Here is an 18,387-nt window from a genome sequence, read left to right as displayed (position 1 = left end):
TCCCTCCCTCTGTCTCTGTCTTTGTTACCATTGTTTGTCGCTGCCTGTATCTCTGAAAGCGTGAAATCCTTTCAAAAATGTAGTCTCGACACCAGTTCAAGCTCAAGATTAGAGGTGGCTGGCTGCAACCTCACTCGACTGCACGGAGCGGTATTACTCAAATAAATTCTGTGCATTAAATAGGTTCAAAGGCATTAATCTTAATCTAAAGTGCTGGAACATGCTGTGAGCTGCTGTTCAGTTTTCACACTGTAAAGATAATTTATTGTGGTTCTAATCGCTAATGAAGCTAATGAATCTAATGAAGCTTAAAAATGCTGGTTGCTACATTTTATTTTTCATTATGAGAATAATGTTGGTAGTTTTTGGGGTCCTTTGTAACACTTGAGATAGATAAGATGAACATGGCATTTATAAAATATTTATATCTCTTTACTGTTGTTATTCCCTTTCATATCCATCCAAGTAAACATATTAAATAACTACAAATTACCCTGTACAGAGCTTGTGGGAATATGCCTTTGTTTTGCTGGATTTCACTGCATCTCATTGATCTGAATGTTTCATTCTCCACACCAGCCCTCCTCATTCAGCAGCGGTGTGGATAAACAAGTTTCTTCTGTAGAGATGGTGATGGATAGGATTAGAGTGAAATCAATATATATGTGGTCTAGCACTGTCATTAAATATGATTTGCTCTCTTCCTCTCTCACTTAGGTTCCCAGGAAGTCGAAGCTGACCATTCACAGGAATCTCCGGGATGATGAGGGCTTCATCATCCGGCACTTTGCTGGAGCAGTCTGCTATGAAACGGTCATTCTTAACTCAAATCTTATTATATAAGGCTATTGAGGCAGGGTGGTATTCACAAAATCCAGTATTACTGTAGAATATTTTTCTCCAAATATCTCTGTTTATGATGTGTCTTACAACAACAGTCAACAGTCATTTTAAGCATCTAAGTAATTATTATTTTCATTAGTGATTAATTAATATTTGGAGTATCTGCTTGAAAAATACCTTAAATGATCACTCAGTTATCAGAATAGCTGCTGATTGATCTTGTGTGTTGTACACTGCAGGATCGAGACTTTCTTTATATGTGTTTGCATTTTATACATCTGTATAAAGGTCCGACACTACACTACATAAATGTATACATTTGCATGTGTGTGTGTTCACAGACTCGGTTCGTGGAGAAGAATAACGATGCCCTCCATATGTCCCTGGAGAGCTTAGTGTGTGAATCAAAAGACAAATTTGTTCGAGAGCTGTTTGAGAACTCCAACACCACCAAGGACTTCAAACAGAAGGCAGGCAAACTCAGCTTCATCAGCGTTGGCAACAAGTTCAAGGTCAGTGCAACTGTTAAAATTTGTCATTTTAAAACAACGTTCCTGAACCTGAATAAAACCTGCTAGTTTTTAGTTTATGAAATCATTGAATTCTAACACCGCTTTGTGTGATTTTGAACCTGTAAATGATAATTTTAAGAACTTGAAAATTTTCAGTGTTTTGTCATACAGGACTATTGATGTATAAAAAAACGGGGAAAACCTCTACAATGCATGTGCAATATGAAAACTGCTCTAAAACAGTTAACAATGGTCTATTATCTGTCTTAGCTTCTTTTCAGATTTTACTAACTCTGATCTCTAGACCTGTGCTGTAAGTTTCCTCTCTCTCCTCTAAGAAAACCTTCCTTGCTGGATAAAGCTGGATAAAGTCAGCTTGAGGTATAATAGGGAGGAGTTAGAAACAGGAGGAGTGAAAAAGAAGAAGAGAAAGTAAGAATGAGACATTGAGGCGTTCTCACAGAAGTTTTCAGAGTGAGAAGTATTCAACTTTCAGCAGCATTTTTCACCACCAACCAAAACATCCAATTCCAGTCTTATTTTATCTATCACTTACTTCTGTGTGTTGCACCTTTCATAAGCCATACATTCTTACACAGCTGTGGTTCCCACAGTACCTTGTGACAAATAAATAACTAAACAGTACACCTCCGTGGCTTTACATTGTGTCAGACAACTCTCACTTGGGGCTGTGAGGGTTGTTCTTTGGCCAATAAGCCCGGCACACGCACGCATCAAGCTCTCATGCACACATTTAATGACAGGCACACACGGACAAGGAGGGTAAAGGGACGTACGGGGAAGGTAAAAACTTTATGGATTTTTTGACAGTCCACCGGGCGACTGATGCAGCGGGATTTCTCCTCTTGCTCACAATAGTCAGCCAGTAGGACTCTGACAGACGGGTCCATTGTCAGTGTGTTCGTGAGAGAGAGAACGAAGGGGGCAAGGAGGGGCTGAGTGAATCCATTCACTGTGCACAGCTCTTCAATGAAATAACCCATTTACCCATTTGAAATTGTAAAAAAAAAAAAAAAAAAAAAGAAAAGAAAATCGATATGTGGTGGTCAATGTTGATATTGTGGCAGGCCACCATAAATAAGTCCGTGTATGGGAAACACTGCACAGTATGTCCTGAATGCATCATTGGTTTTGTTAGATAATAAGCTTGTTAAGTTTTTCTTGTCTTGGCTAACTTCGTCACAAACATTTAAACACAAAGCATCATTAAACAGGTCTTTTTGTCTGCTTGCACCCACAGACCCAACTGAACCTGCTGCTGGAGAAGCTTCGCAGCACTGTGAGTAGAATTCACTCAGTTTCATTGTGTGTTTTTGCAGAAAAAATCTTTTGGTTTCCTGCTTTAAATGAATATAAAATAAATCACCCTTTACAATGGTACTTATTACACTGCTGCTGTTGAATGCATGTTTTTATTCAGATACCAATTATAAAGACAGCAGGCACAGACTGAGAAGTACCAAGTGCCAGCAGATCGATTTTTCCTGATTAATCTTTGTGTGTGCAGGGCTCAAGTTTCATCCGCTGTGTGAAACCCAACCTGAAGATGGTCAGCCACCAGTTTGAAGGAGCTCTGATTCTCTCACAGCTGCAGTGCTCAGGTAGGTCTAAAACAGTATGTGTAATATGTACTGTAGAATTTTTAAAAAGTTCTTACATTCACGATTTACAATCTTTAAGAGGAATGAAGTGCTACTGTTTGTGGAGTAATTTAAGTAGGTTGAGTCCACTTGCAGGAGATAGACAATACTGAAACATCTTATGATACACTGTTTTTATAATATATGAATATGGTATACCTAACAACCTAATGAAAAAACATTTTTTAATACAGTAGGTAATGTAAGTAGTATGCAGAATTGGAACTAAATAGTGGACCTTTGTTTAAGAGGGAAAGCCTCCAGTCTTTAAGCAGTGCAGAATATGTAAATTTGCATTTCTTTCCACTGCTTCCCACAAAGGTTAAATTATGTTAAACTGTAGTGAGTGGAAAAGCCTCAGAAGGCATTTGAGTTGATTTATTATACTATATTTTAGTGCATTTTGTCAGTGTTTTGCATATTGCACTGTACACTGTCATGACTTTAGAGTTTAGTTACATAGTTACATAAAATTATTTTGACATTTTTTGCAAATTCTGAATCCACACTTTGGGCACTGACTATAAGATCAATGGGGGAATCTGTCATTAGCTTCAGATTACTTAAAACCCCATTAAAAAACTGCTAAAAATAAAATGGAATAGCATACTGTAAGTAAAATAAGAATGTTGTAGTGTTCCTATCATCGACTGTCAATAGTGCACATTTAACAGTGTGTGCCTCAGGCAATCCTGTTTCTCTTTGATAACCCTTTGTATGTCCAAACCACTTTTTCTTTGTTTTCTGTGTTTGCTTTGATTAGGCATGGTGTCAGTGTTGGACCTGATGCAGGGTGGGTTCCCCTCCAGAGCCCCCTTCCATGAACTCTACAACATGTATAAGCAGTACATGCCAGATAAACTTACACGACTGAATCCACGACTTTTCTGCAAGGTGGGATTACATAAATTGAATAGTTTACAAAATGTGCTGTTGGGTCTGAATAACAAGCTAATCTATTTAAAATAAAGCCTAATTAGTTGTGTAATTTGTTCAAAGCAAAAAAAAAAACTGCACTGACCCATTTGGGATATGATTAACATAAACAGTTTAGTGCACTAAATTCTTTCCACGTATACAGTCTTGCTGTGTCGCTGAATGTGAATTTGTTCCTCTCCAGGCTTTGTTCAAAGCTCTGGGACTGAATGACAACGACTTTAAGTTTGGACTGACCAGAGTCTTCTTCCGTCCTGGAAAGGTACAGCAAAGTCAGCAAAACTAATTACGCCTTGATTTCGGAGGTCCTTCCACAAATATGCCCTGACTTATGAGGATTGTTGCTTAATTTGTCTCTGTGTGCCCGCGTGTGCATCAGTTTGCAGAGTTTGACCAGATCATGAAGTCTGATCCAGACCACCTTGCAGAGCTGCTCAAGAAAGTGAACAAGTGGTTGGTGTGTAGCCTCTGGAAGAAAGTCCAGTGGTGCTGCCTGTCTGTCATCAAACGTATGTTAAACCCACAGACACAACAGAAATTGCAAAGTGTAACTCAAGCCGCCTCAAACTCATCTCTACAAGCATCTGGAATGTAGTTTAGGAATGCTTTAAATAGTCTTTTTGTCTCGTCATTCCTCCAATGGCTATGATTTGTCAAACCTTGGTGTAGTGAAGATAATTTGCCACACTTGGTCTGAACATTGAAAAAATTATCTAATCACTATCAAACCATATTGTTCTATGGCTTTTGTCTGTTTCAGGTAGCAACCTTTGCTAGTCACATTTTCACTTCCCATTTTTTAGATTGTAATGCTTTGGTTATACAATATGTGTCTGGCATTGTGGTGCCCTAAGCCACATGGCCTGAATCAGTCCATGTGACTCTTCCATTCATTCTGAATATTGAAAGCAGCAGCCTATAGCAATATGGAACAGTACTTTAAAAGCAGTTCCTTGAACCATTACACTCTGTGCTGAGTTATTGATTTCCACCATTTAACAAAGTGCAGGCTGGCTTCTGCTTATTTGTGTAAAAGCATCAAATGAAATTATATTACAGTTATAGCAGAACATTGCCTCTGCTTGACCACACATTTCTTGCTTAAGTGACCTGAGGAAATTTATGTTCCTGGTCCTGGTCATTTATTTCCTTCAACACTTCACCTCATTATTGCAGTTGCATTTGTGTCAGTGTGAGGGAGAGAGAGTGCATGTATAGTGTATGTACAATATTCTGCAATACTTGCCCAATCAATTAGTGCCCATTATGGCAGTTTACACATAGCTGCATTATTAGCTATATTATAATTTGAGCTATAAGTTTTTTCCAATGCATTTTATATTTTATTCAAAACTTAAAGGCGTAATAAAGAAGTATTTTAGTATAAAACATTTTAAAATTAACTAAGATTATCAAGAGAATGTGAAGAAACATTACCCATTTAAGTGGGCATTGGGCATGAAATACCTATGGTGAAAGAAGAGAAGTATTTATCTTTGTTTGAATCCTCTTTCCTTCCTCATCTCCAACAGTTAAAAACAAGATGAGTTACAGAGCTTTGGCCTGCATTAAGATTCAGAAGACTGTCCGGATGTGGTTGTGCAAGAAGAAGCATAAGCCACGGTGAGTCTCTGCCACCTTCTTGTACCTAATCCACACACACACACACACACACACACACACACACACACACACACACACACACACACACACACACACACACACACACACACACACACACACACACACACACGCGCGCACTTGCTCACATTCATGCATAACTTCTACCATGTTTGTGCTTGTCTGTGCCCTTTGCTCGCTTATTTGTTTCTTTTCCTCTCTGTGTGTGTGATTTCTGTTTAAACAGAATCACGCTTGGTGGGTTTTGATGGCTTTCCTACATTGTGCATTTAGGGGTTCAAATCAATCTAGAAAGTAATCTGTAGAGAAATTATGTCTCACTGTACTGCTTTGGCAAACACCACTTCTTGCTGTATTGGATTGCATGTGGAAACATGACTCTGATCTAAGCAGCCATCCAGGTGATGGGTTTTTCTATTTAGATGCATGTGGAAATGTTTTATGCCAGCATACACACATGCAGTTTGCTAAAAGGGAGGTTTAAATCGTTCAAAAGTTGGCATCGCTTGGCGAATATGTGGCAAGAAATACCGTACATGATGGGCAGGGTTGGCTAGTCACTAGTTTATCACTTCTTCTAATTAATGTCCATTTGAATTAAACTTCTCATGTGCTCTAAATTTTTGCCATTTTTCTCTCCTCTCGTAGCATCGATGGAATGGTAAAGGTTCGAAACCTGAAGAAACACATGGAACGGTTCAATGAGGTGGTAAACGTGCTGAAGGAGGGCAAGCAGGAGATGGCCAAACAGGTCCAAGAGTTGGCCGCCTCCATAGATGCTCTTTTAGCTAAGATAAAGGTGAGTCATTGTTAGGTGTTTGAGCGGGCCTGACTGCGCGCACACCCAAAGACTATTGCTCTAGTGATTTTAGAGCTGCAATCTGAGATTTTGCAGTTCTTCTTTATATGTGTTGATCCATAAAAGACTTTTCAGAACTCCTTGTATATGCTCCCCTGTGTTCACACCTGTAGCTTCGCGGCACATTGAGTCTTCTCCTGTTGTACACTATGCCTTTTCTTAAGTGCCCTGTGCCCTTTTCTCATTCTTTTTCTCAGAATCAATATTTTCAATCACCTCAGGATAAAAAGAAGAGCTAGGTGAAGAAGAAATCCTCTCCTCTCCAATAATTTAATTTAGTGAGGCTGTTTTGCTAAATTATCAGACTTGGTTAGTGAAATCCCAGCTCTCCCTGTGCAATAAGCACCAGCCTTATTGGACCTTCTAGGTACAGGAAATCATCACAAACACATCCGCATGCTGTTCAGACATTTGGGCACTGACTTCCCCAATAGTGTTAATTACCTTGGAATTTTGTACTCTGTAGTCACCTGTATGCAATCAACAGTTATGATCGGAGTGCTCATAGGTTCCTCGAGGCATGATGATTGACACTGATGCACCAGTGACTCCTGACCCTTTCCCTCCTCTTCACCACAATCAGCCTCTCCACCTCTCCTAGGTTCCTTCGTTAACTTATTAGCGGCCCCACTGTGGACACTCATGGCGCAGCGAGTGCTTAGAAATCGCTCCTGGCACAGCGTCTCTGAGTGAATAATGTATGAGATGCCAATGGCTGTCATTCAGGCCTCTAAACATTGGGGACAAGACCTTGTCATCTTCCCTCCCTGTGCCACTGTTAGAGACTCACTCTAATGAATCTTCACAATACAGTGACCTCTTCTCCTCCCGCTGAATGTCTGACAAGTATAGTGGGGAATTGAGCATTGTGGCTGCGGTGTGCAAGTGACAGACTAAGTGTCAGTCAGTGTCTTCCATTTTTTGCCACATGGGAAGGTTGTGCCATGGTAACACTGAAGTGTGTGCCGAGTCAGGATAAGTGTACTCAGTGTCACTACCTCAAAGTTTCCCTGAAAGGTAGCACATGGGACAAAATTTTATTCAAATAAACTCAGGATATCATGTTAAGCACCTTGTAGTAATGGTGTTTAAAGCCACCCATGGCCTTGAAGTCCACTGACACTTGAGGCTGAGAGTTGATTCAACAATTGGATAAAGAAATAAAAAGTAGGTCTTGAGTTTGTGACCGTGACCTGCCGTGCTCGTCCTTCTCTTGACCCCAGACCACAGTGATGACTCGGAAGGAGATTGACACAGAGTACCAGGGGCTGGTGAAACGCTCAGAGCAGCTGCTCTCCTCCATGCAAAAGAAGAAGCAAGAGGAGGAGGAGAGTGAGAGGCTGAAGCACATCGAGGAGGAGATGGAGAAAGAGAGGAAGAGGAGGGAGAAGGAAGAGCAGCGACGCAAACAGGAGGAAGAGGAGAGAAGACTGTAAGTGATGGGGAGAGAATACGTTTTATTAAATCTAACGGTAGATGGTTTGAGACTATAAGCTGTCTGTCAGTCTCAGTAAAGATTTTTTCTTTTCTTCCACAAACATTTTAGGAAAGCTGAGATGGAGCTGAAGAGGAAGCAGGAGGAAGAGGACAGAAAAAAGAGAGAGGAGGAAGAGAAAGTTATACAGGTTTGGACAACCCTCAATGTGACTATAACTGACCCCTTCTTCCCTGCACTCAAACCCCACTCTTACTATCACATTTAAATAAAATGGTTTCCTAGACTTAATTCTCATCCTAGACTGAGCAGAACCTTGACTGGGCCAGTTTCCACAGTATAACATGCAGTATTGTTTCTAGTAAACTGAACCGTGTCACTGAATTGATTTCTCCCTGTTTCAAAGTTAAATATAAAATAAACTTATAATGCTGCTGTAGGCAGGGAACATGTTGCAGACATGAGCTCAGAAACACAGGGACAAGATCAGAAATGACAACAGATCTGTATCTTTGACAAAATGACAAAGACACAGGGGAGCAACAAGACTTACTTATGTGCACTGGGGTAAATTGGCAACAGGTGATTCACATTAGGGCTGGGCAGAGAATCAACAAAGGCGGGAAATGAGACAAAGACAGGAAGTCAACAAGGAACAGTCACAGAAAGGCCAGGGCTTCAAAATAAAACAAGAAATGTGGAATAAAACTTAAGACCAAACCAAGAGTAACATGACTTAAAACCAGGAACTACAAAACAAAGCTCTCCACTCTGAGTCAAACATTCATTTGCTGCCTCCCACTGCAACAGCTGGGAGGTGACATTGGTCATATTCTCAGAGGGTTTCCCACAGTCTTGATTGATGATTCCACTTCCTGCAGTTTCCCCTTAACTGAACTACTTCATCCCTCTATGCGCTGTCCTAGGTTTTATAATTATGCCTTTGACTCTTATCTATACTTTCTCACCTTTATCCATCTCCATCTGTTGTACTCATTCACATCTAATTGTCACAATTTTGTTTCATCGTTATTTCTTTCCTCTGGCCTTTTCTTTACACTCACTTGGTCCCCCTCCTCGCCTTTCTTTACCATCCATTCATCCATCTGTTACATGCACATCACACCTTCTGTATATCTAAAGCTCTTTTTTAATTCGCCCAAGGCCAGTTGGACATTTGCATGCTGTCATTTTTTTTCTTTCTTCCAATGAGACAGTTGACACCAGGCTGTCATGAGCCACATGTCTCAGGAGACTCTTTGCAAAAGTTTGTTTATCCGCAGTTATAAGGTTCAAAGCAGCAGCAGGAAACTTTCTAAGGGTGTCTGCTATGACTTCAGTGACATTTTATTCAGAACTCTCTGCTATTTTCTGCTGTGTCAAAGGTTAGTTTAGCGCTGTATCTTGCTTTGTGTCATGGTGTCTTTCAACCTAACCTTATTTCTGGTGCAACATCCATTCTCTGATTCTGCAGTTTTTAGTCTCTTAAAGGGAGAGCACCACTTGATTGAAGGCGTCCCATGTGTTTTTTCAGGATCCACTTTAGAGTGAGTCAGTGCGTCCCACAGACCTCATTCTACAAACAATGAATTTGATTTGACTTATTGATGAAACTGGGATTTAGGATAAAATCTTCTCTACAGTTCTCTGCAGATCAACATTCATACTGGAACCATCACAGTTTTTACAACTGGTTCTCATGCTTCACTCTGGTCATGTATCACAGCTACTGGCTGGACCATTCTACAGTATGAATAATATATTCTTAACTGGAAAGGCGTTCGTATTTAAAGCTCCTCGGCGAAAAGGACCCATTGTGGACTTCATTAGTGGCTTTCTTTAAGGAGATAGATGCATATACAGGATATAGATAGATACATATATTCATTGATTCATATATATATAGGTTCCCATTGGATACTTATGCTGTAGATGTTTCTTTTCTGTAATGTGCAAAATAAAAACCTGGAGTTTGAGTCTGAGTCAGACCTATTCAAAATGTTCCTACTGATTGTCGCTGAATGCTTGTTTGCTGCATACCCTGTTGTGTCTAGACAAATGACCAGTAAAGCTTTATTAGCAGCCCTACAACCTGGATAAATATGCCTAATCAGGCTTGAGCCCACAGCTGAGCTCTAAGTGTTATGAAGGGTCTGGCACACACGACAGCTTTGGAATTTAGATAGGATCTAGATTTTTGTAGATTTTGTGAAGTCACATTAAGAGCGGAAGTGTTGTGGTGTGTGTTTGTGTGTGTTTACAGGCGGAGCTGGAAATCCAGCTGGCTCTGGAGCGTGAGGAGCAGGTCCAACACGCTGCTATACTGGAGCAGGAGAGAAGAGACAGGGAGTTAGCCATGAGAATCGCCCAGAGTGAGGCGGAGCTGATCACTGAGGAGGGGCAGATGGACGCAGGCCTGCGCAGGTATTGTATATGTGAACACAATGCACACCTTTCCATGATACATACTGCTCTTGTGCAGAGTATGCAGTGCACAGTGAACAAGCGGTGTTGACCTCGGCATGCCTGTGTAACTGCGTTTCTCCTGTTGCTGTGTTTTCTCCCAGTGATGAGTCTTTTTCAGATCTTCCTATCTCCTCATCCTCAGCCAGGGCCATGTAAGATATCAGTACCTAACACCAAGAATAATCACTCCCTCCCTCCCTCACTGTCTGTCTTAATCTCTGTCATAGTCCTAAATCTCTCAGCTGCTTGAAATAGATGCAAGATTATACCAGCAATGCAAAGCCAACAGAAAAATCCTTCATTTTAAGAAATCACCAGTCAATTTTAGATGTATGGTAGGTGCTATTTCATGTGGCATAAATCATGAGATGTGCCACTCAGAGGATAATCATGTGTGATCACTGGTTACTTAAAAAATAAAGATGGCGCAGCAAATCACAAATGAGAGGTGGGATCAGAATGTGCAGTATGTGATCTTTTTAAATCCCTGATCTTAATTGGCTCTGTACGAGTCTGCACTGTTTAAAGCTTGTCCATGTCCTTTGCAGTGCTGGTGCACGGCACAAGCCCTTGAGCTCGACTAAGTATGTGCTTCCCCCCGTCTCACACGTTCAGTGTCTATAAATTTAGCTTTTTCGGTGTTCATGTCCTCTGGATACATATACTGTATATTCTGTAAATGTAGTAAGAGAAATTTTGTCGTAGGTTTTAACTCACTCACTCTAATTCTACCTTAAATCTCATTAGTGATATCAGTGGCTGTTAATTACCAGATGTTTAGAATCGTTGCTATTTGTGAAGATAGCTGTTAGCAAATACTTACTCCCTGACAACTCCTCTAAAATATGTAATAAACAAAATTTGCAGTTGTATAAAATGGCACTATGCTTATTCTCTACTGTTGACTGTGCTTAGCACCAGCGCTGACACACAGTTGTGTGTGTGTGTAGGTGAACACACACACACAGTTGTGTGTGTGTGTAGGTGAACACCAGACAAGGCGTCCTGATAGAGACAAAAATAACTAACGAGGTGCTCCAGCATTTTTTATATCAGGACACTTCAGAGTGTTTTATCAAGTTCACACCATGCCCACTTACCACAGGGGAAAAGAGGAGCTGTGTTCAAAACTTGGAAGAGCCACATGTTTAAACCAGTTTAAACACGTGATTCTTCCAGACTTCTAGAGACCCGAAGAGGAAAACGTATTTCAAATTTCATCATCTGGAACTGGTTGAATAAAACCATGGCAGTATTACAAAGGAAGAAGAGAAGTTCTCTCAAAGCCTGTGTGGTCCTTATCTGCAGGTCCAGTGAGCACAGACATTACATTTGATCCAGTAGCCTGTAATCTTGTCAGTGTTGGCTCATGCATCCAGGAGCCACTTCACGCATGTGTCTCCTACTATCCCTCTGAGTCAGCTGACCCCTGGCAACCAAAAGGAGATCTGTGGCAAGAGAGCCTCTCCAAAGGCCACGTTTGTTGCATGTGCACACCACAGAGCTTAAGCACATGAAAGCATGCATGCAGTAGAAGTATGCACACTGGCTGGCATTGCTGGCATAGTAGGTAAAAGATGACCCAAAGACCCCGGGCTCCTTCCACCTTGCTCTTCCTCCAACAATCTATTTCCTGTTCACCTGCTGCCAGAAGCAAAGCCCTGGCCATCACTGCACTTCCGATTCTTCTTTTTTTCCTGCCTGCAGCAAAAGTAAAGCCTCAGCCAGAATCATTTTCATCTTTCCAGTTAGTATGATTCATAAATGCTAATCTGGCTAATGTTTCGTAGATCAGTAATCCTTTACACCGAGACATTAGCAGCTATTCCGATTGTAAATAGAGGACGTAAATCCTTTGCATTATTGAATTAGCAGCTTCAGCTCAGCAGGGAAGCTGGAGACATGAGCTCAGACCCGCTGCAGCAGTCGTTTAAGCAGCTCTGTGCCATGAGTTTGATATTAAAGTACTCCTTGTTTCTGGGTCAAAAAACTCTCAAAATGCCAGCAGATGTAATCTGGCAAAGTCTGGAAAGTTGTAACGTTAGAACAGCTTTGCATTATTTTAAGTGATATTGAAACAGGAGACTGCAAGGATGAGGACAAACTCTTCTCTTCAGCTCCCCTGCTGACTGGCCTCTAATGTGAATTTAATCGGCTGAGACAATGAGGAGGGTTTGAAAGAAGTGGGGTGTCTGTTTCACCTTGTCACACTTACTGTACCTGTTTGCAGACTCAGTTTTTTTTCCTTTCTTTTTTCTCTCTCTACACCCTTGTTCATCTGTTCCTTGCCATAGGGGTCCTCAGGTGCAGGCGACCAAAGCTGCTGCCGGTGTGAAAAAGTATGACCTCAGCAAGTGGAAATACGCTGAGCTGCGAGATGTCATCAACACTTCCTGTGGTGAGAAATCCCAAACACACCCAAGTTCAGCATGTTGCCACCTTTGTCAACAAAACAAAGTGTGCGTGCACTGAACAAGCTGCTACAAACAGATTGAGCTGAAACGGCTCTCAGTGAGATGCACGATACACATCTTTGCTGCCCTTCATTCCAAATGTATTTACAGTTTTCAGTGCCAACATTAAATAATTCAGCAGCAGCTCATCGTGTTTTGGCACTTTTATTACCCCAAAATGTGTGGCACCATCTCCGTACACGCAAAGTTTTCATCTGCACTCTGCGGCTTTTTTTCTCTCAGTAGATTTTTGAGTAGCCAAAGTGACTGTTAAAAAGCCGAGACTGCAGCTGTTCAGAGTGTGGACCTGAGAAAATCAAAAGACCAATGTGAGGATGTTCCCACAGCTGCTGTGGCTCATCAGCATGCGTTTTAGTGGTGGAGAGAGGAAATTACCACCATTAGGGAGGATGGCAGACTTCTGCCCTTCCTAGTCATTCCCAGCCAACCCTCTCAGTCAGCGGGAAAAGCAGATGCCTTTCTGTTGGCTCCCTTCACCCATGCCTTTATAATTGCCGCTGTATACAGTACTCTGATCAGTGTTAGGTACTCTTATATCCCCTGTGGGATTCCAAGGACATCTGGCTAATTTGTGGAACCTATTTGCTTTGGTGGTGTTACCAAAAAGCTGTGTTTGAAGTCTAGCTGATTACAGTCTGATGTTCCCCAAAAGTACTGTATGTTGTTTATGTTTTCTTTGTGTTTCATCATAGGGAAGAAAACACACTGTAAGCCCCTAAAATCATTACTATACTGTTATATTTTAAGCTTCAAAATAAGTTCATCAAAATCAAGATTCATTCATCAAGATCCAATACAACATGCTTCATTCCCTGATTTTATTCAGTTATTTTATCTTCATCCAGTTGGTATTTGAGGTTGTTTCTAGTTTCTTTACAACATTAGGTATTGTAAACCACGTGTGGTATCGTAAACTATGTTTCATGTCTCAGTATTTCACCGTGTTGCCATCAGTTTTTGTTTGTCACCATTATTTCAGTACTCACTGGTTTCTTGTTGTGTGGACAGACATTGAGCTGCTGGCAGCCTGCAGGGAGGAGTTCCACCGTCGTCTGAAGGTGTATCACGCATGGAAGTCCAAGAACAAGAAACGTAACGATGACGGCAGTGATCAGAGAGCTCCTAAATCTGTCACAGACTACGGTTAGTAGAAAGTGTTTGCCAATTTTTTCTGCTCTTCTGAATTACTTTCAATATAATTCTACACCTGTGGATATGAACACAAATCTGTATCCTCTCATATACAGCATATAAACATGCTGTAGATTTACAGATGCGCACCTCACCTCAGGCGCATGAGGTTACAGGTGACAAGGGTTTATTTTCTCCACTTTCACCTCTCGCTCTCATAGGCAGGAATCTGCCAGCTGCAAATAGCCCGCCTGTGTTTTCTAACATTCAATTAGCCGACGAAACACCAAGGCCTGAAAATGCAGCCGCCTTCTGTCTGGCTCTGTCAGAAATATTTGTTCTAATTAGCAAGTAACTGCCAGCCGTGCCTCGTCAGGTTCGGCGGCTGCTAGTATGACAGCTTGCTGCTTTGCTCATTTCATTCTCAGCTCAACCAACCATGGTTTGTGCCACACACACACACACACACACACACACACACACACACACACACACACACACACACACACACACACACACACACACACACACACACACATATATACATGAAATGTTATTTAGCTGCTTGAAAGCTTGCTGGTGCTCTGCATTTCCCTTCTTTTTCATCTTAAAAACAAATATTAAGTTTGATGGGGAATGGGAACATTAGATTCGCTGCTGCTCCTACTTTCACTGTATTTACTTTCCTTTCTCTTATGATATGATAGCTCCTGAAAGCTGTACTGGCTGCGCTTTGTTTGCCTTACATGTGGCTCCTGTTCTTTGCCACTGCTGATGCAGCAGGGGTCTTATAAGGGGCCATTTCATAAGAGGCTAAAAGCTGCTTTACATGCCTTTTCCATGGGGTATTTTCCTGGGCATTTCCTGGGTCTTTTTTCATCTTGTATGTTTTGAAAGCTTTATACTTTGTTTTCTGTTTTCTGTTCTGTATCCAAGTAAAACATGAGTATTCCAATGTTACATTTATTTGAAACCAAATGGCACGTTTTGTTGTTATTAATACTCCTCCTCACAATGCTACTCTGGAGATACACAGCAATCTCCACTTTTAATTCAAATCGAATATCTAAATGATCACACACTGTCTCTCTGTCCCCTCTGCAGCTGAACAGAACCCAGCTCCTCCGATGACAACCCAGCATCAGGAAGTGGCCATGAACCGCCAGCAGCGATATTTCCGCATACCATTCATCCGGCCCGCCGACCAGTACAAGGACCCCCAGAATAAAAAGAAAGGCTGGTGGTACGCCCACTTCGATGGGCCCTGGATAGCCAGACAGATGGAGCTTCACCCAGACAAACGGCCCATTGTGTTGGTCGCAGGTGAGTCAGGTGTTTTTGGTCACATTTTAGAGACAATATCCAAAAATCAAAGTATATTTATTTTAGGGTTGCAGATAAGCCTTATCTCACCATCAAATAATTTTAAAAATAATCTTAAAAAAATGAATACAACACATTTTTGTGTAACATAATTTCTTTTTTCTTTTTTATAACTGTAAACATGTTGTCATGCCTCAGATTTATCTCAGGCTGGGAAATGCTTAGTCAAAAAAATTGAGTGAAAAATGCCCAAGGTCTTCCAGTACTGTGTTTGGTCTGAAAAACAGTTCAAAACCAAAAGATATACAAAGATCTAAATCAAAGGAGAGCAGTAAAATCCTTATTTTGGAGATTATGTCAATCAAATAATTGTTTTAGCACAACTTTTTGAGCTTTACATACAGGCTTTTGCTAAGTAAATGTACAGTAAATCCTCGTTCCTCCATCACTCAGGCAAAGACGACATGGAGATGTGTGAGCTGAGTCTGGAGGAAACGGGCCTGACCAGGAAGAGGGGGGCGGAGATCCTGCCCAGGCAGTTTGAAGAAATCTGGGAACGCTGTGATGGGATTCAGTACCTCAAGAAAGCCATTGAGAACAAACAGGCCCGCCCTACGTACGCTACCGCCATGCTCCAGAGTCTCCTCAAGTGAACCACAGCACACAAGATAAGCACACAAATACCAATTTAGTCCTGAAACATGACACTGACACACACACACACACACACACACTCACAAACACAGACATGCACATTAAAAGGGCACAGTGTATCTGCGGTTTGTGGGATGAAAAGAAGTTAGCACAGAGAAAGACGATGAATCATCTCCTTTTTAACTATTTGTATGTTGTTTATTTTCTCTTTTTGTATCTTTGTTTTTGCAGTGAAGCACCTTATTGGTGTAGGGTTAGCGTTTGTGTTCAGTCTTCTTCTCAACCTATGCTTGAATACACACTGTGAGGCCTTAAATATCACTGCACAACACCAAGGAAGTCTTAACTGGTGCGTAACCTATTCTACTGTAATTATAAACCTGAAACCTTAATGGTCTGCAACAGGGACAAAAAAATTTACTTTCAGAGAAAAGCTGAATTTTAGTAGTGCGAAACAGTCTTGTCTTTCGAGTCACACGTTATAGTCGTCTGAAAATTAAGACCATAATTACCATTAAATGTCTATACATGCATCTGATTTGATTAGAAAGAATTGAATTTTTCACACGATGATTTTCTCTCTCAGGTTTGCATAAAATACTTAAACGTGACAATCATGGATAGAAGGTCATACAACTAAGAGACAGAGAATAAGTTATATTTTGAAAAATTATAAAAAACCTTATACTGTATTTTATGATAAGTGACATATTAAAGATTCTAATATTATATTTCATCCTCTAGCTACTACAAATCTGACAGTAGCAGATGAAACAATAATCTTGTGGTGGCTAATTCTTAAATCCTTTTCTTCTTGTAGTTGCAGAATGTATTTTTCTTCCAGAATAACTTTTTAAGAAAGATTTATTAACTTGAAGAAGTGCTTGTTACCTCCTTTATCCATCCATTATGTCCTCACCACGTACACACACCTCTGCTGACTGAAATCCTTGAAAAAGGACACTTTTTTTTATTGTTGTTTATCTAATATGCAAGAAGGGAAGTGTGCACGTTTCTTTGCAGTTTTGTGGGTTTGGGGTTGTTTTACAGATCATAATGTAATTTGTGTGTGTGATGTGTGTTTGTTCGTGTAATATTTTATTAAGCTGATTACTTGACTCCTCTGTTGGTCAGGTCGTGAACACTTAAGTCATCTCATTGGTCAATCAAACACTACCTTTGTTTAGACTCACACATATTTACTGAAAAGATACAGTCGACTGTCTTGTAACTAATTATTCATATGTTCCCTTTTTGATTGTCTGTTGTACTTTGGCCTTTGCACTGGACTACAGTAGAAAATAAATGTATGCTCCCATGTTCTTCAGTCTGTTCTCTGCTAAGTCACTGTAGACAATTCACAAAGTTAGTAACACAGCTGCTGGTGGTCAGCGCTCTGTAAATGGATCTGACATCCTAATGCTAATAGCAGCTAACAAGATTAGTGTGTAGATTAATTAAACAACAAAGCCTAATGTACTGCTGTTGTCGTCACCAAGCTGAGGCTCGCTCCAGTTAAGTGATCAACTGGATTAAAACAGACTAAAGGTTTTCATTGGTGAATTTTTTTAAACTTTATTTTAGGATCTTGCTGTAAATTAATACCAACAAAAACCAATAACTAATAAAAAAAACACTAATGAGTCATAACTGGAATGTGATTTGACTGCAAGCATGTTTTGTACTTCCTGGTCTCTTCGGTGCATATGTTCAGGTGTTTTAGTGAATTTTCGGTACCGAACGTTAACTTTTTTTTATGCCACGAATGTGGCTGATGTCAGTTTTAGTTTCATCGATTAATATTTTTAATGTAACATCTGGCTCCATTAGACAAATCCAGCACGCTTTGAGCAGCCACTAACAAATAAAACATACACTTTTTTTTAATGCAAAAGACATTATTTTTTTATGTAAAATGTGTAAAAAAAAAAAGAAAAAAAGAAAAGAAAGAAAGAAAAAGAGAGAGAGAAAGTCCAAATCTCAAAAGACAAATGATGAGTGGGAAAAGTTGTTTTGAATGGGACAAACTGATGGACATACAGCACAGCAGCCAGTATTTCTATACACAGTATGTCATCACCAAAGTCAACAGCTTATACATTCATTCTCTTTTTGGGACACAACAATGTTAAAGAATAGCATTACAATAAACAACACTGTACCATTGTCTAAAGTTAAGATACCACCATGTGTATCAGTTTGTAAATAATAAATACCTCATTGTGAGGAAAGAACAACCTTTGCCAAGGGTATACAGGAAATGTTCCTACCATTCAATATTTAAAATAAATATTAGGTTCCACTTTAAGACAACCTAAGTCCACCTTAATATCCATAGCTCTCTGTCTAACAAGACACTTTCATCACTATGAACAAATAATCTCAATCACTGGTCTACTGTACCTGCATCTGTGCATGCATCCCATATTCAGTTTAACAGGAACTTCAGTCT

At 40.4% G+C, this 18,387-nt stretch overlaps 1 protein-coding gene across 1 annotated transcript in view; it reads left to right on the top strand.

Annotated features, from left to right (window-relative positions):
* myo6b (myosin VIb) overlaps window positions 1-17,545 on the top strand; it is a 33,170-nt gene extending 15,625 nt beyond the window's left edge. The window contains exons 18-34 of the mRNA XM_041061188.1: window positions 718-813; window positions 1,185-1,355; window positions 2,617-2,655; window positions 2,884-2,977; window positions 3,780-3,910; window positions 4,137-4,214; window positions 4,332-4,461; window positions 5,485-5,575; window positions 6,242-6,392; window positions 7,676-7,884; window positions 7,999-8,077; window positions 10,151-10,311; window positions 10,455-10,505; window positions 12,648-12,751; window positions 13,836-13,970; window positions 15,063-15,281; window positions 15,735-17,545. Coding sequence (XP_040917122.1) covers window positions 718-813; window positions 1,185-1,355; window positions 2,617-2,655; window positions 2,884-2,977; window positions 3,780-3,910; window positions 4,137-4,214; window positions 4,332-4,461; window positions 5,485-5,575; window positions 6,242-6,392; window positions 7,676-7,884; window positions 7,999-8,077; window positions 10,151-10,311; window positions 10,455-10,505; window positions 12,648-12,751; window positions 13,836-13,970; window positions 15,063-15,281; window positions 15,735-15,934 — 2,139 coding nt within the window. The 3' untranslated portion in view covers window positions 15,935-17,545. The remainder of the gene's footprint in view (window positions 1-717; window positions 814-1,184; window positions 1,356-2,616; window positions 2,656-2,883; window positions 2,978-3,779; window positions 3,911-4,136; window positions 4,215-4,331; window positions 4,462-5,484; window positions 5,576-6,241; window positions 6,393-7,675; window positions 7,885-7,998; window positions 8,078-10,150; window positions 10,312-10,454; window positions 10,506-12,647; window positions 12,752-13,835; window positions 13,971-15,062; window positions 15,282-15,734) is intronic.
* The last annotated feature ends 842 nt before the right edge of the window (window positions 17,546-18,387 follow it).

Source organism: Toxotes jaculatrix, chromosome 17 (assembly GCF_017976425.1).
Source record: "Toxotes jaculatrix isolate fToxJac2 chromosome 17, fToxJac2.pri, whole genome shotgun sequence".
In the NCBI taxonomy this organism is placed as follows: Eukaryota; Metazoa; Chordata; class Actinopteri; family Toxotidae; genus Toxotes; species Toxotes jaculatrix.
The sequence above is the reverse complement of the archived record's forward strand: the minus strand, read 5'-3'. Positions and strand labels throughout refer to the sequence as shown.